This window comes from Sebastes umbrosus, chromosome 13 (assembly GCF_015220745.1).
Source record: "Sebastes umbrosus isolate fSebUmb1 chromosome 13, fSebUmb1.pri, whole genome shotgun sequence".
Classification (NCBI taxonomy): domain Eukaryota; kingdom Metazoa; phylum Chordata; class Actinopteri; order Perciformes; family Sebastidae; genus Sebastes; species Sebastes umbrosus.
The window spans coordinates 16,007,851-16,030,277 of NC_051281.1; the positions used below are offsets into that span (position 1 = coordinate 16,007,851).

At 37.7% G+C, this 22,427-nt stretch overlaps 2 protein-coding genes and 1 long non-coding RNA gene across 8 annotated transcripts in view; all 3 read left to right on the plus strand.

Moving 5' to 3' along the window:
* zak (sterile alpha motif and leucine zipper containing kinase AZK) overlaps window positions 1–16,014 on the plus strand; it is a 39,142-nt gene extending 23,128 nt beyond the window's left edge. For 2 of the 3 annotated variants that reach the window (XM_037789503.1, XM_037789504.1), the window contains 9 exons: window positions 322–366; window positions 600–630; window positions 728–867; window positions 1,362–1,424; window positions 1,505–1,594; window positions 4,201–4,317; window positions 4,446–4,520; window positions 4,695–4,845; window positions 5,018–6,068. In XM_037789503.1, the coding sequence (XP_037645431.1) occupies window positions 322–366; window positions 600–630; window positions 728–867; window positions 1,362–1,424; window positions 1,505–1,594; window positions 4,201–4,317; window positions 4,446–4,520; window positions 4,695–4,845; window positions 5,018–5,739 (1,434 nt within the window). In that variant the 3' untranslated portion in view covers window positions 5,740–6,068. Of the gene's footprint in view, window positions 1–321; window positions 367–599; window positions 631–727; window positions 868–1,361; window positions 1,425–1,504; window positions 1,595–4,200; window positions 4,318–4,445; window positions 4,521–4,694; window positions 4,846–5,017; window positions 6,069–16,003 lie in introns of those variants that run through there. The other variant, XR_005209524.1, reaches the window with a different exon arrangement.
* cdca7a (cell division cycle associated 7a) lies at window positions 7,776–12,107 on the plus strand. Its single transcript, XM_037789506.1, has 10 exons — window positions 7,776–7,916; window positions 8,691–8,834; window positions 8,933–9,058; window positions 9,157–9,357; window positions 9,501–9,578; window positions 9,688–9,879; window positions 9,974–10,102; window positions 10,192–10,341; window positions 10,435–10,571; window positions 10,762–12,107. The coding sequence occupies exons 1-10, from the start codon at window positions 7,896–7,898 to the stop codon at window positions 10,793–10,795; spliced, it is 1,212 nt and encodes a 403-aa protein (XP_037645434.1). The 5' UTR covers window positions 7,776–7,895; the 3' UTR covers window positions 10,796–12,107.
* Window positions 16,015–16,722: 708 nt separating the features above from the next.
* On the plus strand, window positions 16,723–18,580 carry LOC119499792. Of its 4 annotated transcripts, none has more exons than XR_005209443.1 (4): window positions 16,723–16,759; window positions 17,305–17,352; window positions 17,654–17,743; window positions 18,036–18,580. It is a non-coding gene; the product is annotated as an uncharacterized LOC119499792 (long non-coding RNA). The 4 variants fall into 4 exon arrangements; XR_005209444.1 differs by lacking the exon at window positions 16,723–16,759 and having other exon boundaries at window positions 17,125–17,352; window positions 18,036–18,327; window positions 18,436–18,580; XR_005209445.1 differs by lacking the exon at window positions 16,723–16,759 and having other exon boundaries at window positions 17,125–17,488.
* Window positions 18,581–22,427: the final 3,847 nt, after the last annotated feature.

A 22,427-nucleotide genomic window follows, 5' to 3' on the forward strand; every position in this document is an offset into this window, starting at 1 on the left:
CAATGATGAAATCTTTATTTTGGCTGGCAAGTTTCTGCCTGATTACATTTAATGAGCAATAAATGATTTATCATTCAGACAGATCACGTTAGATCAGTCAGACGGACATTTCGGTTTGATATAGACCATTAGAGGCGAGCACAATAACCGGAAAAGTAATGGCTTCGCAGACAGGGAAAACATGGCTATTTTCCATTTTAATAACATTTACTTAAGTCTTGTGATTTTTACTTTTAAATCTGTCTGTCATGAATACACACATGTGTCATACTGTCTGTATTTTATTGCTGTTACGTCTATTTGTCTTTTGTTTTTATGCAGTTGCTGCCCACCCTAGACATCTATACATGGACAGAGGAGCATGTGGTCAGTATCATTGTATTTACCTCATAACTAGTATATTAATACAATTTTTCACATACTATTACTATTAAAACTAGAGCTGCAATTTCAATCGAATTTCACAATTTTCTGACATTTTATAGACCAAACAACTAATCGATTAATCAAGAAAATAATCGACCGATTAATCAACAATGAAAATAATCGTTCGTTGCAGCCCTAATTAAAACTAATATGTTACTGTTTTATTCCTTCAGTATTTCTGGATGCAGCAAATATTTGGAGCAGGTTTGTCCATTTACTTTATCTTTAATCCATCTTTGGCATCTTCAGACTCTATTTATTTGTGATCTGTTGTTTAAAAACTATCCTTTTTCTATCTCAGGGGAGGGCCCGTGTGGCATGCAGCTCTACGCTGACCTGTTTAAAGAAAATCACATCACTGGACAGAGGTTGCTATTGCTCACGGAGAACGACATGCGGGACATGGGGGTCAAGTCCAAAGGTCATGTCATGCACCTTAAGGTAAGGCACAGTTAACCATTAACCACAACTGTCTGATTTCTTTTCATTTGGGCTGTGTATTGGCAAGAATCTGGCGATACGATACGTATCATGATACAGGGGTAACGATTTCGATATATTGCGATATATTGTGATACTGTAAGCAAGGCGATGTATTGTGATTTTTAAATCACATTTTAGGAAAACTGTCAGAGTATAAAGAGCACACCACCATATGTATAAAATCGGAGTAAAATTTTAAGCAATCAGAACAGTGGGATCTGCATTTATCACAGTCCCTGTAACATCTCACATCATAGCGCTACTTTGAGAGGACACATACCCTGAGAGGGTGCATCTCTTTGCAAATGAAATCAAGTTTTGACTGAGTTCATCTTTGCATGTAAACTATTCATTAAAAATCAATAGTTTTTGGGAATCGATACAGTATCAAAAAACATAATATCACATTGATATTTGGAATTACAGTGAATCTCCCATTTTCTCTTTCGCAGGGTGAAATTGAAAAGCTAACGAATGACTACCTCGGGATGGTCCATTTCCCACCTCTGTTAAAGGTATAAAAGTTACTTCTTTATCTTCGGGAAGAGTTATTTTTTTGTGCATATTTGGTGCCTAAACTCTCATTTCTTTCCAGGATAAGCTGGGAAAGGAGGTGGAGAAGGGTAAAACTGTAAATCTGGAGCTGGTGTTTGGGTACCACTGGAAACCAGGAACTGGGAAATCTGTAAGTTTGTAGTGACACACACACACACACACACACACACACACACACTGACTGCATCAACATATTCTGCAGCTGTGAGCATCAGATGTAGATTTGTTCTGTGAAGGGCAACCAAAAAAAATGAGGACAATCACAATTAAATGTATGTACTAGGGCTGTGTAGCAACTGATTGTCCATAGTTAATCGCAAATTAATCACACATTTTTTATCTGTGTATGTACCTTAAAGGGAAATTTGTCAATTATTTAATACTCTTATCAACATGGGAGTGGGCAAATATGCTGCTTTATGCAAATGTACGGATATATTTATTATTGGAAATCAACTAACAACACAAAACAATGACAAATATTGTCCAGAAACCCTCACAGGTACTGCATTTAGCATAAAAAAATTTGCTTAAATCATAACATGGTAAACTCAAGGCCAACAGGCAACAACCGCTGTCAGTGTGCTGACTTGACTATGACTTGCCCCAAACTGCATGTGATTATCATAAAGTGGGCAGAACCCATTTTCATTCACATATCTTGAGGTCAGAGGTCAAGGGACCCCTTTGAAAATGGCCATGCCAGTTTTTCCTCGCCAAAATGTAGCGTTGGTTTGGAGCGTTATTTAACCTCCTTCCCAACAAGCTAGTATGACATGGTTGGTACCAATGAATACCTTGTGGATTTCTAATTTTATATGATGCCAGTATCTTCACTCTAGCTTTATAACTGAGCCCGCTACAACCTAAAAATCGCAAGTTGCGTTAATGCGTTAAAGAAATTAGTGCCGTTCAAACGAATTTGTGTTAACGCGTCGTTGTCGCATTAATTTTGACAGCCCTAATATCTGCTTTAATTATTAATTGTTAACATCTTTAATAAGTTTAGTAACAATTGTTCCTTCGTAAATAGTACTGAAGTTTTTGCCATGATTGAATCAGCCTCCTTGTATTGAAGCTGTTTGTTCTGAGGATTCATGATGATGGCTGTTATACTGACCATTGAAGGCATCACTAGACATGCATAAAACCAGACAAATAAACATTTCATTCTCAGCCATGTACCACATCCACCTCGACTCGCTCACAGCCCTTTGTTAGGGTCTCAAACTGTGGAGAAAGGGTGGCTCTTCACTTGCTGTTTGAATTTAATCAAAAATAGCCCATTTAGCCAGAAGTCATTTTCTTTTTAAAAGGCAAACGTTATTTAATCTTTCAGCTGTTCATTGTCCCATCATAAATAGTCCTCTTTCAGTGTGTTCGGCAGGGCTGAAACGAGCCTGCTAATTGCCTCCCATTTCTTCTGACATGTGGTGGTTTAGTGGGTAGAAAACACAGCAGGGAGAAGGAAACAGGAGGCTGAGAAAATGAGAGCTAATTATTTTCCCCTGCCTGGTGTCAGGTTCCGTGTCAGCCTTGTTTTTACAAACTGGAAGGTTTTTTTGCACTAAATAAAACAAACCCGCACTGCATTTTTTTCTTCGCCCCTCTTTGCTGGCGATGTCATGGAAGCAGCTGCACTTCTCAAAGACAAAATGAGGGCCTGCGATTGTGCGGCCACCATCTGACAGCCACTGAGGGTCCCCTACTAATGAGGATATCACCGTGCAGCCAAGTGAAAGGTGCTGAATTATGTATGAGTTGTCATTAGACGCACTCGGGTCCTAGGCATCATTACCAGACATTGTTTCTGCTGGAGTGATTAGACTAGCATGGACCTGGGAGCCCCGGTGCGACCGTCCAGTGCCGACAACAGGCCAGCGCGGGGCCACTGGTGTGTTTCCGAGCCAGAGGCTTGCTGAAGCTTCCCCTTTGAGCCGTCTCCAGCCCCTGGGGACGATGCAGGAGAGGGCGAAGGCTCCTCAGACGAGTGTGTTAGTGCCACTCCTCTGATGTCTTTCTCTGTGATCACTACACAATGGATTGGCCTGTGCCATGAACCCTGTGTGGTTAAGCGGTGACCTGTGGCTTCGTGGCCGGCTTTTGGGGATTGGCAGAATCATTACTGCTTCGTCAGCATTCAGTATGCAGGAGAAGAGGTCTGGGGAATTGTTCAGATTCGTGCCTCCTAGTGAGGATTTGATGTGTGCCGCATGCAGCAACTCATGAGGAAAAACCTTCACCCTTATCACCTAAAATCGACCCGATTCCTGCTCCAAGAAATGAATCCTGGGAGAATAATAACATCAAGTGTTTGACAAGGAATTTACAGCGTCTACAGAAAAATATTTGCTACTGTTGTGATTTATTTCTATCTCTCTGTTATAGTAATTTTATGAAATGTGACAATTCTCACTACAATGTTGAGGCAATAGGACTGATTTCCATTAATATTATTAATATTGCATACAAATTGCATTTGATATTTCTAATTTTTCATCCCCTTGCAATGTTATAATTTCTGTCCTCCCCCCACACTAAGAGGCTTTGTGGCCAATAACTCACCACTACCACTAAACTACCTCTAGGTTGTGCTGTTGGTTTATATACAAGAGTAACCAAGTTCTCCACACAGAATACTGCAATTATAAACTTTTCCATACAATCAGGTGTTGTTTCTCAGAGCACCAGACCAGACCTACATTATCTCACCATTATTTATTTTTTTCTTTCAAGGACTGCAAATGGAAAATGTACATGGAACTTGATGGAGATGACGTCGCAGTTACGTACATCAAAGATGTGATCTTTAACGCCAACCGACAAGATGTGGAAATCCTGCGAATGACTAAGGTGTCGTCAGAAACACTCATGTTTGAATCTGTTAAATGTTGTCTATGTTTCTGACCTAACTGACTGCATTTGTTGTATTGTGTTTGCATGCTCAGATTATTTTTTAAACTAATGTCGTTGCAATGCAGCCTCCTTTTGTGATGGACAAATGGATCGTTGGAATACAGCAGAACCAGAAAGTGGACTACACAGTCAATTATGAGGTGAGTCATTCTACCAGCTGTGAGAGGCACCTCACAAAACAAAGCAAACATACACATCAGCCATTTGAAATATACATTTTAAAATGCATCAAATGCATCATATAATCCATTGCAACAAGTATACGTATTTCTGACACTAAACATCCTCATAGTCTCCTTTTCTTTTGACTTCAGAATGATGTCAAGTCACCAAAGTCGACCAGACACAGCTGTGCAGTGACGTGGAGTCCCAGCGGGGAACAGGACGTGATCAAGACTGTGGAGCTGGTCATCGAAACAACACCAGCTAACATCGACTGGAGCACCATGGACCAGTCTTACTCTGGTAATTGTGTTATTTATAGTTTTGTTGACCTGAAGAGTGCCAAAGCAACAATTTTTCACTGCTGGACAAATAGAGATTGTTGAATTTCCTCATTTCAAGATATCACACATATATTTAACAGTATTAAACCCAGACAGTGCTCCTATATTTATCAATATATCTTCTTTTTTAGATATTGATCCCACATGGATGTACAACGTTAGGCAGAAGCAGTTGATGACCCAGAAATCCCCGCAGACGAAAGCTGCTCTGACTGCCTTCACTCGCTCCGACGCCCGCACTCTGCCTCAGTTCCTGTCTGCACATGAAAGCCAGAGGTGTTCTTATGCTGCAGCTTTGCGTCGCTCTCCGAGCCGCAGCCATACATCTCCTTGGATTGACTCACGCAACTCCTCGCCAACCACCAGCCTGTCGGCCAAACTCTCCTCGCTCCATCTTGGGTCAAAGGGCAGCAGCCCTTCCAGCACTACGTCGGAGAGCGCCTCAGAGAGGGAACGAGAGCGCCCACAGAGCGCTGGAGCGGTGCACGACCACCGCAGGAACCGCTACTTTGGCAACACATTAACTGTGGAAGGGGGGCAGGGTAGGGGGCATGCATGGACCAATACTAGAGGTAACTATGTTCATAATAAAACCAGCAAAACCTCACGAACGCCATGGAGGCCACGGTCCAACAGTTACAGTGGCGCACCACAGAACCGCCCCTCCATGATACCAGGTATATTGTCTGTGACTGAAAACCCCGGTGAGGAAAAAGAGGGGGCCAAAGCCAGCGATGGAGGGTGGATCAAAGTGGAGCGACAGAAAAGATTACCACGTCAGGACAATAAACAAGTCAGAGGTCGACAGAGGAGAGGGGGCAGGGGAGGCCGCGGTGCTGGAGGAAGAACTTAATGTGGGCCACACATGAACTGACAGCTTCTTAACATATCATGCGCTGAAAAGGTTTTACATATGAATTATGCCTGCTTACATGCTCAAAATGAACTGCTTGTTGTAAGAAAATCGCACTGATGCCTATGATTAAGATAAGGTTTTATTTTTTAAAAACTGACTCCTGTCAGGTGAATACAAAATGATTTATTATCATTATAAAAATGAACATTTCAGTCCTTGTTCTTCACTTTCTTCCTTCTATTAAACAGCAGATGGCAAACAGAGTTATTACATTTTTTTATTTTTTTTTATTTATCAGCCCAGTTTCAAATAAACTGTTATAACACCCCATTGTAAAATGTCTATTTCTTCAAATCCATACTTTCTGAGTTGCTTCTTTAGCGTGTCTCTTTCTGTGGAGTATTTTTGGCACAGAAATATAACATAATCTACTGAATCCATTGTTTGACAATGGTCACATAAGATAAGATAAGATACGCCTTTATGGATCCCCAGTGGGGAAATTTCGGTTGTTGCAGCAGCACAAGGACAGAAGTACAGACAAATAGTAGAAAATAAATAATAAGAGGTATAAAAAACTAAAATAAGAATAGAAGTTCAAAAAATAAATTACAGAGCACTAAAGACAACATTACAAGGCAAACGTGACAGCGGTGGGATGTGATTAGTAACAGCAGAGTCAGCATGTGTATATAAACAGCATACACCAGACTAATACATAATATGATTAATGATAGTGTTTGTATTAATATAGAAGTATATAATGTACTAAAAGAGTATAACCTATCAACAAACCATAATATAACATAGTATTAGATATATAGTATAATGTAAAAGTAAACTTTATAAACCCATAAGTGCAAAGTTTTATTACGTCTGGTGTGCCCCAGCCCAGCCTTGTTATGTTCATGCTTCAATCATTCACTTCCTGTTGTTCAAGTCACCCTCTTTCTGTCTTATCTCATTTTTGTTACCAGTCTTTAGTGCTATCTTTTATTATTTCATTCAGCTTTATTAAAAGAAATCCCCATATCTCCGTTTCCTTTTGCTTATAAATCTCCCTCTTTTAATTCCTTTATCAACTCAAACCCACATAAAGTGTAACTGACATATTCATATTTTATAAAGTCTGAACAAAGCATGCATATATGTTATTACTATGTCGTAGTACCCAAGGTCAGAACGAAACATGGTGAGGCTGCTTTTAGCTGCTACGCTGCTCAACTGTGGAACAAACTTCCAGATGAGGTCAAAGATGCACCAACAGTGGCCACTTTCAAATCTAGACTCAAGACCACACTGTTCTCAGATGCTTTTCTTAATTGATCAAATGCTGCACTTTACTGTCGTTTGATTGTTTTTATTATGCTTTTAATTTTTTTCTTTTAACTTATACTATTATATTCTTTTATTCGTTTTTATCTTGTGCACTTTGTGCTCTTTTATCTTGCTTTTATATATGTAAAGCACTTTGAATTGCCTTTGTGTATGAAATGTGCTATATAAATAAACTTGCCTTGCCTCCTTTAATTCCTTTATCAACTCAAACCCACATAATGTGTAACTGACATATTCATATTTTATTAAGTCTGAACAAAGCATGCATATGTTATTATTACTATGTCCTGTCTGCTATAATGTGAGAGTGACTGCTGTTCTTCAGTCTGAAAATGACCTTTTAAAGTTTGCAATAGTTGCACACATGCACACATACATACATACCTATGTATATACAGTATGTCTATGGTTGCACACAGTTGGACAGAGCTCAACATTTTACGCGCCTTGCATGCAAATTCACAAATGAAAAACTCGCGCCACGGCGCAGTACCTGGAAGAGACACCACTCTTATTACCTAAATGCCTCATAAATTAATACATTTATTCTTCAAATAATTCTCAGACACATTTTGAAATATTAATTAAACATTTTGGTTCCAGTGTGTTACAAGAATTGTATTTTTTTTTTGTTAAACTACCTGACTTTGTTTTATACATCTTTCAGGACTTTCCGGTGGCGCGGGAAATGAACAGCGTGTGTTGCCCGCCTGCAGCTGCAGGACCTGCATTGTTACTGCAGAGCTGCTGCACAAACCAGGTTGTCTGTCTCTCTCTGTGTGTGTGTGTGTGCTGCATAGTTTTAAAAAAGAAAAATGCCATCCACCCGCTCCAAGGTAAGAAAAACAACTTAATATGCATCTTCACTCATCACATTATCTGCAATATTGTGTTATATTCTTGATAATAGAACATCCTGTTAGGACCACTTTGTAACTGTTACCAAGGCTGGTATTTAAACTCTAAAGTTAATGTACTGGCTCCAAACATGATCAAATCAAGTGATATAAGCTACAAAATAAGGCTAGGTTTGATAGCAGGGGTGTGTCCCATAAGTTAAACTCACTTTTAGACCATTAATATTAATCAATAACTTTATTTATAATGAGAGTAATCATTACTTAGCCCTACCATAATCAATTGGAAGCCTTGCAAGCAAGATCTCTTGAAAAAACACACAATTATTAGCTATTATAATATATAACTTGGTGCCTATATTTGTAACACAAGCTTATTTGATACTGATACTGAAGATATGTTGTTCTTATATATTGTTTCTTATTTTGTCTTTTATTGCCATAATCCTATGTATTTATATGGGTCTTATTGTAACTTGTCCCTCCAACTGCCCCATGCCTTTAATATGTTTCCTTTGACTTAACTAATTATTGGTTGTCTGTTGTGTGTATGGATGTATTGACTGGGAATGCTACAAATGAATTGCCACATTGGGGATAAATAAAGTTGTCTGAACTGAACTGACCTGATACTGTGTCTGCTCAGTTCAGAGGTCAATGGTGTCCTCTGATGTTTGATAAACTTATAGACACAAAAAGCACATATGTAGCTGGTTATATAAAAAGGCTCATTTACCTTGTTATCATTTACAGACACTGGCAGCCCAGCCTCCATCTACCAGGATGAGTCTGAGGAGCTTCCGCAATGTCCCTCTGGTTCCCATGGAGACCTCCTCCTCTTCTTCATCTGATGACAGCTGTGATAGCTTTGGCTCTGATGGAGGCTTTGCAAATACGGTAACAATTAAAATCTTCTCATTCTTATTAAATGGTAATGAAATGTGTGAGGTCTTTGCAACACCATCTGCAACTAAATGATTGTGTCCGTGTTTTAGAGGAGCATCTTAAGATCCAGTAGGAGGATGGCAGAGAAACCAAAGATGTTCAAGGCTTCATCATCAGAGGAGGATACATGCAGCGGGTTTGAGGAGAGTGGGATCAACAGCCAGATGAAAGCCATGGTAAGTTTTTAGGAGAAATACAAATCGCAACACATTTCCGAATTTCGTCAAACGCCCTCAAAATTTTCTTCCTAATCATTAATTGTGTTTTCTTTCAGAAAGTAGACTCTGAACCTCCGAGACGTGGCCGCAGGTCCAACGTCCTGAAGGTTGCAATGACTTTCCCCACCAAGAAGACGGGCAAGAAGAGGCCTTTATCCGAACCGCTCCCTCAAACTAAAGTAAAGGACTCCGACTCGGAGGAAGAAGAGAACTTCATGAGCAAGAGAGCCCTGAATATTAAGGAGAACAAAGAAATGGTACAATTTGCTCTATTTATTTCACATTAATTACTTACAGCATTTGGCACTATGAACTGAACTTTGACCAGAACAGCCTCTATTTGTATTGTGCCTTATCTACTCACTCACTCATTCATAATTTTTTTTTTTTTTTTTTTTAGCTGGCAAAGCTCATGGCAGAGCTGAACAAAGTACCCGGACTCTTCCCCAGACGGATGGCGCTGTCTGCATCCACTACGGTAATTTAACTTGACGATAAATATTTGAATCTGTCGTTGCACATCGCACCACAGCACATAGTGCCTTATCAGTGCTCTGTATTAAATGGTACTATTTGAACTTCTTCAGCCTCGACAGGCACCTCGGCGGTCCATGGGACCTCCAGGAGTTCGTAGGAGAAACCCAGAGCGTCTGTCTCGACCCCACACGCGGTCCCGCACACTGGTGGACGGACCCCCCAGCCCGACTCCAGAGGAAGAGCCTGAGGACAAGTTCAGCCTGGTTCGCCAAAGCCGCTACTTCGAGGAATATGATGAGCCAGTAAGTCACATCAGAAACAGTCTGCGTGTGTCGTAACTTTTTTTTATGTTTCAGTATACAGTACAGGCATTAACTACGTTTATTTCATGCGCAGCCCCGTCGCCGTACCTTTAATGGTACCAAGACCATCCCTCATGTTGTGAGGCCTGTGGATGACATCACAGAGTCAGAGCTGCAGAACATCTGCCACAACGTGCGGGAGAAAGTTTACAACAGCTCCACTGTAGGTCCCACATTCTCTGTAATGCTGAAATTATTTTAAATTGTTAAGCTCTTTGCCTGACGATGGAACATGTTTCTATTTATTTCCAGGGATCCACTTGCCACCAGTGCCGCCAGAAAACAATCGACACCAAAACCAACTGCCGTAACCCAGAGTGCGTCGGGGTGAGGGGTCAGTTCTGCGGCCCATGTCTCCGTAACCGCTACGGAGAGGAGGTCCAAGATGCTCTGCTGAATCCGGTGAGTACCTAATAACCAAACACACAAGGTTGCATTTGATCACGTGTGTGTTGGGAAAGGTCTGACTGACTTGTTAATCGTTGTTCCTGGTAGGAGTGGGAGTGCCCGGCATGCAGAGGGATCTGCAACTGCAGCTTCTGTCGGGCCCGAGACGGTCGCTGTGCTACAGGAGTGTTGGTGTACCTGGCTAAATATCATGGATATGATAATGTGCATGCCTACCTGAAAAGGTGACTGGAGCATTTGTAAAATTTAAAGTGTGTGCGTGTGTGTGTGTGTGTGTATGTGTGTATGTATATATATATATATGTGTGTATATATATATATATATATATATATATATATATATATATATATATATATATATATATATTTTTTAGACTTAAATGTTTCTTAACACTGTGATTCTCTTCTCTTCAGCTTGAAAAAAGAGCTGGCAGAAAGCAGCGAGTGAGGAGTTGATCCTGGACCTGACTGACATGCTCTGTGTGTACACACAGTCCAAATATTGTTCATGGTGTTCCAAGCATTACAACACAATGCTTACTGATGTTCTCATTTGTGAAATTTCACATACTTTTTGAGCGTTGACTGACATCTGGAGGAGGCATATGCAGCCCGTTCTCTCCAGCCTAAAGCTTGTTTTGTTTTTGTTTTCCTGTCTGTTCTGAAGAGCTGAGCCTTTTTACATTAAGACTGGTTGATTGTAAACTAAAGTGGACCAAACACAACATTTTAGGGAAATGTCTGAACCTTAAATTGTTGACTTCCAAACATTCCTCTTAAATGTTTTAAGACAATTGATGTACATATTCCCATAGCATGTAAAAAAGCCCCTTTAAAAAAAAAAAAAAAAAAAAATAGCTGAATCATACTATGTGCTGTAAACAAAATTCAGGCTTGTTTAGATGATCTACTGTATTTCTACATTGTTTTAAATGTACTGATTTTACACTGCCCACTTGGACATGAATTGGCCTCCAAGGGATTTGTCGTTTTGCCTTTATTCTAGTTGCAAATTAATGCTTGTGTTTTTACAAGTTGTGTAGCCTTTTGTAAATCTGCTTAAAGTGTAAATGTAAAAAAAACAAAACAAAAATGTTTGTTTTAGTTGGGATGTCCTGTAGAAATGGCCCAATGATCTGCATGCCACCGAGGTGGTGCAGGTGGAAAGGGCATAGACTCTGGGGTCCACTGCCTCTCTTCTAAACCGAGAGGAACTGTGTGATATACTACAGCGCCTGGTTAAATATCCTTCATTAGATAACCGTCACTAATGGTGTGGAAACAATTAGCACACTCTAATGGGAATCTCATACCTGTAAATCATTTTATCCTGTTAAAGCACATTCTCGCTCTGCTCCAGTCTCTTTGGCTCATTTTCTGCCTTACACTGTTAAGTAGAAATGGTTGAAGGTGCCACTGAAGTGGCAATAGAGTTATGGCCTGCGTTTTCTGTTCAGAAGTGCGATACTCTACGCGGAATGACATGGAATTAACCTTTGTGTCGCCCATCTTTGAAATGTACTTCATTCGACCTGCACCGGGACACACTCTGATTATATGATACTGTTTCAAAAATAATCAACGGTTGAGATTTCTTCTTCAGTGTAATGGCAGGTGGAGGTTATCTTACTGCTGCTTGTATTTATCAAGCACTGCACTGCTAACAGGAAGAGTAATGCTGAACTGTTGTCTGTTATGGTGATGCTTGCTTTGTGCTTATTGGGTTACTGTACATTTTCATTAAAGCGTTAACCACTGCAGAATCGTGTTATCAGTTTTCTTTGACTTGACCATCACTCTATCCAGAACAGTGGCAGCTGTAATTACTGTTATTGAAATGTGGAGAACATGATTGAAGATTGTAAGGAGCGTGAAGGCTGTAAGTTTATTAACGTTTCCACCACTGTTAGCAAGCTACAGTCAGTGTTTTATAGTGAAAATGTTTTCTGGTTAAAAAGTTGGCACTATGCCGTCTGCACAAGCTTGAATGGGTCAAGTAATTCAAATTTACAAATCTAAGCTGCATTAAATGTACTACACAAACAAAATACAAATAACATTTGATTAATCGATCATTTCATATGTACGGAAAGCATCTAGTATGTATACTGCCCCTGTATAGAATCAAAATCGTGTTCTTTCAGACAGATATATGGGCATTTGGGGATGGCAATCTGTAGCTGTGCAGGACATTTTGTGAAAAAAATAATATTTTGCACTAATTGTCAATGTGTGTGTGCATAAAGAAGATTTGCACAAAAGTTTCCATTCCAAAAAAGGTTTTCAGCTGCACATCTATCTGCTTGTGGGTGAAAAAAGCTCACGCAAAACTCAATTGTATGTGTGAATCTCAAGTTTACAGTACAAATAGAGTACAAATCAAACCTACAAGTACCATGGATGTATTACACATCCATGATGAGTACAAGTATTTTTGGGTCGTGTCTAGAAGGGAGCCCGCAAACTGGGAAAACTCGTGAGATTATTAGGGTTAGGCGTTGACCCTGAATGGTTAAGGTTAGGCATTGGCAATATATGAGTATTTTCTAATCAATCTCATTGTCATTGTTGCAAAAGTTGACATTCATAAATGTAAATTGGCGAGACTTAAACCTCACTTGAAGGGACTTGTTTGTAAGAATCAGATATTGGTTGTAACAGCAAAACCTGTGGCCGTTAAGTCAACGAAAGTCAGCATCCTGTTGCTCGCACTCGTCCGTGTGCTTGCTCAACCTCAATGTGAGCGAGCATCCGTCAAAACAGTGAGACGACACACGTCAGCTAAAACCACAATATCACTCTATATTTCACCTGCTTGGCAGTAATGTTAGCTGACCAGACGAAGGTCTCTCCATGAATCACTGCTGATCCTACTGTTGGCTTTTCCTGCTTCAGCCTCCCGACCGCGGCTGGAGGGAACAGGGGAGACACTGACACCCGGTCAGAGTCGATAACGTAACTCGCTGCGGAGCCCCGTCACTTCACAAGACACACGGGAAACCTCTGTTGGTCTGGAGGAGCTGCAGCAGTTATTTCTGCACAAAAGTCCACTGTACATTCACTAGATATTCTCAGAGCTAAACTAACTCTTCTGCAGTGTGTAGTGTGCGCGCATACACGTGAGGTGGAGCAAGCTGAGTGAAGGCAAGCAGGCAGCGGAGCAGAGTACAGCAGAGACTCCGGTCCTGGAGACCAAAGATACGGTCTCCCCCACGCCAGTGGCCAACACTGTTTTGCAAGACGGGCTTCACTAGATATAGCTTTGCGGTTTTGGTGCTTCCGTGTAGTTTGTGTTGGTGTCTCGTTTGAACAGCGTAGCCACACGCGAGTGCGCATGGGACACCGACCCGGATTGATTTATACTTGTAAGAAGTTACAAACAGTCCCTTTAAGTTAATATTTATTTATTTATTCCTCTAACCCCTGGCATGTTTTATGTTACTTTAATTTATATTTGTTTATTTTTATTTATCCCTTTGTATTATTTACTGATGTATCAGTTTAATTGTTTATTGTATTGTTCACAGATTTGAAAAAAATAAATAAATAAAAGGATAGGTTGTCAGGCATCAAGTCTCGCGAGAGTTTGTGCAGATCTCAGATCAGATTGTGCAGTTTGCGGGCTCCCTTCAAGACACGACCGTATTTTTGACCCTATTTTATGACGCGTCCTCCTGAACAGCCAATGAGAATGCTCAGATTAACGTCTCTCCTCTGACTGTCCAATCAGTGAGCCGGGATAGAGTCGAGCCTTCTGTTGCTATGAGCAAAGAATGCAGATTAGCGTGACCGGCTGTAACCAATTATGATCAGCGTCGGTGGTCAGTTAGACTAGTTTCCAGTGTTTAAGGTATGATATCAATAATGTCATATTTCTACAAGATGTACCACGGATAACGTCAACGATGTACACAAATTATCGACGTACTTTCACCGAACAGCAAACGGGAGAGAGGTTTATAGTTATAGCTACATATCAAGCTAGCTATAGCTACGTCAACGGTTACCATGGTGAGTAGCTAATTAAACCGTCAACGTTAGCCTACACCAGCGGTCTCTTAGCAACCTGCCTCTCTTCAGCTCCTCTCCAGTGGCTCCCTGTGGATTTATAAACATGGAAATGAATAACTGATTTCCTTTTTATTTATCATTGTTGTAGATCTATGGTACGATGGAGTATTAGGGCCACATTGAGGAAAAAAAATCTGAGATTACGAGAATAAAGTCGGAATATTACGAGAATAAAGTCATAATATTACAAGAAAAAAGTCATATTAAGAGAAAAAAGTCGTACTACTACGAGAAAAAAGTCATAATATTACGAGAATAAAGTCATAATATTACGAGAAAAAAGTCATAATATTACGAGAATAAAGTCATAATATTACGAGAAAAAAGTCATAATATTACGAGAATAAAGTCATAATATTACCAGAAAAAAAGTCATAATATTACCAGAAAAAAAGTCATAATATTACGAGAATAAAGTCATAGGTTTACGAGAAAAAAGTCATAATATTACGAGAAAAAAAGTCATAATATTACGAGAAAAAAGTCATAATATTACCAGAAAAAAAGTCATAATATTACGAGAATAAAGTCATAATATTACGAGAAAAAAGTCATAATATTACGAGAATAAAGTCATAATATTACGAGAAAAAAGTCATAATATTACGAGAATAAAGTCATAATATTACCAGAAAAAAAGTCATAATATTACCAGAAAAAAAGTCATAATATTACGAGAATAAAGTCATAGGTTTACGAGAAAAAAGTCATAATATTACGAGAAAAAAAGTCATAATATTACGAGAAAAAAGTCATAATATTACCAGAAAAAAAGTCATAATATTACGAGAATAAAGTCATAGGTTTACGAGAAAAACGTCATAATACTACGAGAAAAAAAGTCATAATATTACGAGAAAAAAGTCATAATATTACCAGAAAAAAAGTCATAATATTACGAGAAAAAAGTCATAATATTACCAGAAAAAAAGTCATAATATTACGAGAAAAAAGTCATAATATTACCTGAAAAAAAGTCATAATATTACGAGAATAAAGTCATAGGTTTACGAGAAAAAAGTCATAATATTACGAGAAAAAAATCGTAAAATGAGAATAAAATCGTAATATTACAAGAATAAAAGTCATAATATTACGAGAAAAAAGTCGTAATATTACAAGAATAAAAGTCATAATATTAAGAGAAAAAAGTAGTATTATGAGAATAAAGTCCTAATATTAAAAAGTAATAATTTTACGTGTTATTTTCTTTTGTTATCGTAAAGTTATGATTTTATTCTGTAAATCTCAGATGTTTTTTCCCTCAGTGTGGCCCTAATACTCCGTCGTACATTTGCACTTTGGCCCTCACTGCATTAGACTTATATACTATATACTTAGACTATAAACTGTGTTACCTTCATCACAATGCTCAAATGTTTTGTGGCTCCAGACAGATTTTTTTTTTTTTATTTTGTCTAAAATAGCTCTTTAGATAGTAAAGGTTGCCGACCCCTGTTTAAACATACAGATAGTTCACTGTTGTGTGTTTTGTTCCTGTTGTGTTGTTTATGAGTTCTTAAGATAAGATAAGATATTCCTTTATTAGTCCCACAGTGGGGAAATTTTTTCTTCATTCATATAGTATGAAAATAAATGAATTCAGTCTGTATAAGAAGTTGTAGTTGAGGTAATAAAATATAAAGAGTTGGAAATATGCCTTCTTATTTACTCCTTTTAATAGCACCATGCTATGAGCGAAAGAAGGCCAAATACATTTAGCTGCTGGAGGCCTGCAGAGGGAGTGGGTGGAAAGCCCGCTGTGAGCCTATCGAGGTGGGCTGCAGGGGATTTCCAAGGCAGTCTCTACACTGGGCACTCAGGCTCCTTGGCATCAGAGGGTTGCAAGAAAGAAAAGCGACCAGGAACATCACTGAAGCTGCAGAAATAGCTTCAAGGTGGTTGTGGATCAAGAAGGGTGATCCATGGTGTAGCGTGCCGCTTGGACACAAGCCGGGGACTGATCATCCCCGGTTGTGTCGCCCAGGTGAAGTGTCTGATGATCAAAGACCTGAAACACCCGATGACCCTGGGTTCATCACTGATGATGTGTCCAAGCTGCACCATCTACATGCTATCAAAACTATCAAACCAACATTTTATTCTGATAGAATTAATACAAAGTTTCTTTTCTAACAGGTGGGGCTGACGGTCTCGACCCCTGTTGGTAAGAGAAATTGGAATACCTTGAGGTTATGTAGAGAAGAACTTATATGTTACCTGGAATTTTTATGATTGTCTACCTTTCACTATGACCGTGCCTTTCACAAAAACGTGTAAACTAACCAAACCCTCTTTCCTCCCCTCATCTTTAGGGCGTTACAGACCCAGATGTCGACTGGTAGGGTGCAGGAATGACCCCTGACACTTCAGACAGTGGAGTTCCGGCCCCCAAATTTGAGTCATCGCTCTCTGTCGAAGAGATGACAGCAATCTGGTCTGTGGTCGACCCCCTATCACCTTTAGATTGACATGGCAACGATCTGTACTTGGAGATGCAGGAATACCAGCAGATAATATGAACAGTTTTGTACACATTGCATGGAAAGAGAAAGTGTTCTGTAGTATGGTACCATTTGCACCAGAATTTCCTAAATGTCAAGCACATTATATACTATGTTTACATGCACAGATAACAATAAGTAACAAAGTTACATTTAACAAAGCACAGTTTACATGTGCATCCAGTACCTTGAGTGACATTTTTTAAAGTCAGAAAACTGAATGGAAATAATAAAATTAAATGATAATTTATCAGAGTAAATATCTACTTTTTATTTCATACACCAAAGTTGGATTGAATGTGTGCAACATGGTTCAACTTGAAATTAATGCAACTCAAATTTCTGGTGACTTTATTTTGTTTCATCATATGGACGGTTGCAGGTGGACTGGTGTTTACATGGTCCTTGGGAGCTATGGAAGTGTCTTCAGGTTTGTCCAAATCCTGCGTATCTTTGTCATTTTATTTATGAACATTATGCAATTCTTCACCTTCCAGTATTGTCTTCTTCTTCACATCTGCGGATTGCAGTGCCAACTTTTAGGAGCCGGTACCTACCATACCGGAGTATGTAGAACAGTATCTAGTATACATTAGTCTGTAATTTCACTTTCCAGTGTCAATGCTAAACATAATTATAACTATAAATTCTATAAAAGTGTATTATTGTTGTATGATTTTCAGTTGTGTTGTAAGTTAAGACAGGTGCTCTTATTTGTCACACACTTCAAGATATGCAGCCTCAATGGATGACTTCTTGGAAGAAGAGGAACCTTACACAGAACAACTAAGACAACATCTTCTCTGTGCTGAAGCTCTGAGGTAGGATATTCTTTCTCATTAACAGCTGCGGTGTGTTTAATGTGATTGAATATTGAAACCATACAACATATTTTAACTTTACTGGCCTCTTTAGCTTCATTATGAACTTCTTAAAAATTCATGAAATTATAGAGGATATGGTCTGTAATAGACATGGACATTCAGACATCATTCAATGTGATTTACACTTCCTGAGAATATCATTGTCTTTGATGTCCAGAACCTGAGAATACCTGAAGCTGAAATTACAGCCCATAAGGAGCTCATTTGTCTTCTTTGTTGGTTCTCAAAGAAAAGACACAAAGTGTTTGGGGGAGGAGGAGCAGCAGACTCGATGGAGACGAGGACATCAAGATGAGGAGAGGTGGACCTGAAAAACACTACAGTCTGTACACAGCTGGAAACTGCAACAGTCAAATGATATGATTTTTCATATTTGAATGATTGTGTGCCTGTAATGTGTTTTTTTTTGTGTCTCCATCCTCCAAAAAATGCTGGAGGAGCAGCTGGAGAACCACAGGGGGGCTCATCAGAAGCCGCTCAGTCGCCTCCGGGACGAGATCGATGCTGGATGAACTCACAGAGTAAGGAAACGCCAGTAAAGAAAGATATTCTCTCGATACTTTGATTATTGTTTCAGATTTTGTTTCATAAAGATATTTATACAGAATTTTAGCCTTTTTTATTGATAGTAGATGGAACCAGGGGAATTGCATTGTATGTGTCGAAACCACTTGATGACCTGGACATGCATGATATATTTATTTGTTATATTTGTATTATTTGTTGTCTTTGTTAGCAAATTAATGGACTGGCAGACAGTGAAGGTCTCCATTTAATCACTGTTAGTCATTTTGTGACTTAAAGGGCCTTAAATGTAATTAAATGTAAGTCATTTTTAACTTCTTATCATCATTCCACAAGACACATTGTGATTTCATTCTTCTGTTGTACAAGGTTTTGATCTATCTTCCATGAAAACTGATGCAAAATGTCTGTTTAGAAAGTGGTTAACCAGGGTTTGTTGTTGGAGCAGGAGATACTCTATATGTTTTGTAAATGTAACGAAGGAACGAAGATTTAGTAACTATCAAATCAACTAGCAGTAGTAGTTGTGGTAATAGTTGAAGTTGTTGTAGTTGTTGTCGTAATAGTAACCATTGCTGTTGTAGCAATTACCTTAGTAGTTGTTGTAGTAGTTATAAAAAAGCAATTATATAGTATGTCCTAAACAATGCCTTAAAAAATGTCATAGTATAATATGCTATAAAATGTAGCAAAACATGTTGTGTAGGAAGCCATAAAAAAATCAGAAAAATGTGATAGTATAGTTTGTCATAAAAAAGCCATAGTATGGTATGACATGAAAATATCATATGGTATGCCATAAAAATCATGGTATAGTATGTTGAAAAATGTCATGAAAAAGTCATAGTATGTCATAATATAGTATGTCGATAAATGTCACATTGTCACAAATATTTTAATCTCGCATTTTATTTTCATCTCCATTCATTCACTTAAGACACTGACACATGTAATATATCATAATATAATATAACAATACAGTACCATAATATGATTTAATGTAATACTACAATACTATAATATATATTAATAATACAGTACTACATACAATATAATCATTCTAATGCAAACATAAGATAATTGGCTTCTAAAGCAACTAGGTTAGAGTTCTCTTAACTGCAGTCTAAAGTCAAAAGTAATAATATATTATGTTGAAAAAAAAGTTATAGTATAGTATGTCGAACATTTTATGAAAACAAATTCATAGTATGTTGAAAATTTAATGAAAAAAGCCATAGTATAGCATGTCAAAAAAATAAGAAAAAGTAATATATCATGTTGAAAAAAAGTAATGGTATATAGTATGTCGAAAAGTTTATGAAAAAAAGTCATAGTATGTTGAAAAAAAGTCATAGTGTAGTATGTCGAGAATTTTATGAAAAAAAAGTCCTAGTATGTCAAAAATGTCATGAAAAAAAGTCATAGTATAGTATGTCGAAAATTTCATGAAAAAAAGTAATAATAAAGTATGTCGAAGATTTTATGAAAAAAAAGTCATAGTATAGTATGTCAAAAAAATTTGAAAAAGTCATATATTATGTTGAAAAAAATTAATTGCATAACATGTCAAAAATGTAATGGAAAACAAATCATAGTATGTCAAAAATTTCATGGAAAAAACTCAAAATAGTTTGTCAAAATTGTATGAAAAAAAGTCATAGTTTAGTATGTCGAAAGTTTTATGAAAAAAAGTCATCGTAAATTATGTTGAAAAAAAGTCATAGTATAGTATGTCAAAAAAATAAGAAAAAGTAATATGTTATGTTGAAAAAAAGTCATAGTATAGTATGTTGAAAGAAAGTCATAGTATAGTATGTCGAAGATTTCATGAAAAAAGTCATATGTCAAAAAAGTCATACTATGTCGAAAATTGAATGAAAAAAAAGTCATAGATATTATGTTGAAAAAAGTCATAGTATATTATGTCGAAAATTTCATGACAAAAAGTCATACTATAGTATGTTGAAAATTTTATGAAAAAAAGTAAAAGTATACAGTATGTCAAAAAGTTTTTGAAAAAGAGTCATAATATAGTATGTCGGAAATTTCATGAAAAAGTCATAGTATAGTATGTCGACAATTTCATGATAAAAAGTCATAGTATCATATGTTGAAAATTTGAAGAAAAATAGTAATAGTATATAGTATGTAAAAAATTTCATGAAAAAAAGTCATAGTATAGTATGTCGAAAATTTTATGAAAAAAAGTCACAGTATAGTATCTCGAAAATGTTTTGGAAAAAAAAGTCAGTTTATTATGTTGAAAATTTTGAAATAGTTGAATTTTTAATATTACAAGAATAAAGTCGTAATTTTCCGAGAAAAAAGTTGTGGTATTATGAGAATAAAGTCATAAGTTTTACGTATTATTTTAGAGGGGAAATAGAGCAGCGTGCCGCCTGTGTGAAAATGAGGAACGTGGAGCATCTTGTGAAGTTATATTTTAGTAAAGGTTTCACAAATAAGGAAATACTTAATCTTTTGGCACATCAGCACCACATTATCATCAGTGTCAGTACCTTGAAAAGATTGTGCAAGAAACTGCATTTATTCCGAAGAAATAAACTGAGACAAACAGCTGCTACCCGTCCAGAAGCAGGCTCAGGCTGCTATGTCCTCTCGCCCGTTTTGTTGGTTGCTGGTAATATGTTTTCCTAATATTACGACTTTTTTCTCGTAAAATTATGACTTTATTCTTGTAATTTTACGCCTTTTTTTCTCGTAAAGTTATGACTTTCAGATTTTTTTTCTCCTCAATGTGGCCTTAATACTCCGTCGTAATATCCTGACAGTAGTGCATGAAATGGGTAATCTCTGTGTCCTCCGGTGCTCCTAATGGCATCTGCAAAATTTCGCAGACTGGAGGAAAACAACCAATCAGAGCCGGGCTGGAGCCTTGGCGTCTCTGAGCAGCTGTCAATCACTTGCGAATTCCAATCAAACGGTCAAACTAAGCAGCGCTGATCAAATATGAATCAATATTCTGTTACTGTAATACCTATTTCTCACCTCAAATGTTTTCAGAAACATCTTGTAGTGTACTGTTTAGCTTTAAAATTGACCCGGCAGCCATGCTGAGATCAGTTGAGGAAATTAAGCACCGCCCAACAGCCGGGGCAAACTTTGAGCGAGACCCCGAAGTTGCTCTCTGGGCGTTTTAAAGCAGCCAACTGCTCCTTAATGCTTAGGAAAGTTATCAGTGACTAAACTGTTACTAGCGCAAAAGATTTTGTAATCAAATAATTGTGTCAATTTACAAATCCAATAAGTAGTCTTCTATCATTGCTGTTTATTCATAATTAAGTCTGTTTATTAATTAGGCCACTGTAGACACAACAATGAAACAAAACAATAAAATAGAATATTATTGACATAATATTACACAGATATTGCCACAACAATAAACATCTTAAAACAACAACAAGCTGGTCATATTTCACCAGGCATACTGTACAAAAATAGTTTATTAGATACATTTGTAGTATCTGTGTTATATTTTGTCCAGTCACATTTATGAGTAGAACGTTATATTTGAAATACCTCTTTAAATAAAGCAATTCATTAGAACACTAACTATAGTAAATGGTTAAAGATGACCATGCAGTTGAATTGACACCTCGTTGACCCAAAAACATCAGAGCCTCACAATAAATATAGGATTTATTGCAGTTTTTTTTTTGTATTGTACTGCGTTAAAAATATGGTATATACATAAATGCATCATCACAAAATACTTTGTATCTTCTAATAAACAACTCCTCTTTTTCCCCTCCAAAAAGGAACATTTCAAAAACTATTATTAGTATAATAAAGATGCACTTGAAAATACTAGTCCTGTATTAAATACCAATGATCATCCACTTTGGGGTGATGAATATTTAGGGAAGTAATTGTTTACAACGCTCAAGCATTGAGCTGATCTGGTAATCAGGCTATGAAATACAATATTTATTCATTAGAGCAGATTTAATGAGGCCTTGCGGCGCTAATTATGAAAACCAGTGTAGCAGTAAATGAGTAGCGCACGGTGGCGGGCTGCGGGGTACCTGTAAGGAGGGACTGGGGGTTGAAGTGCCCTGAGTGCCATGGCACACTG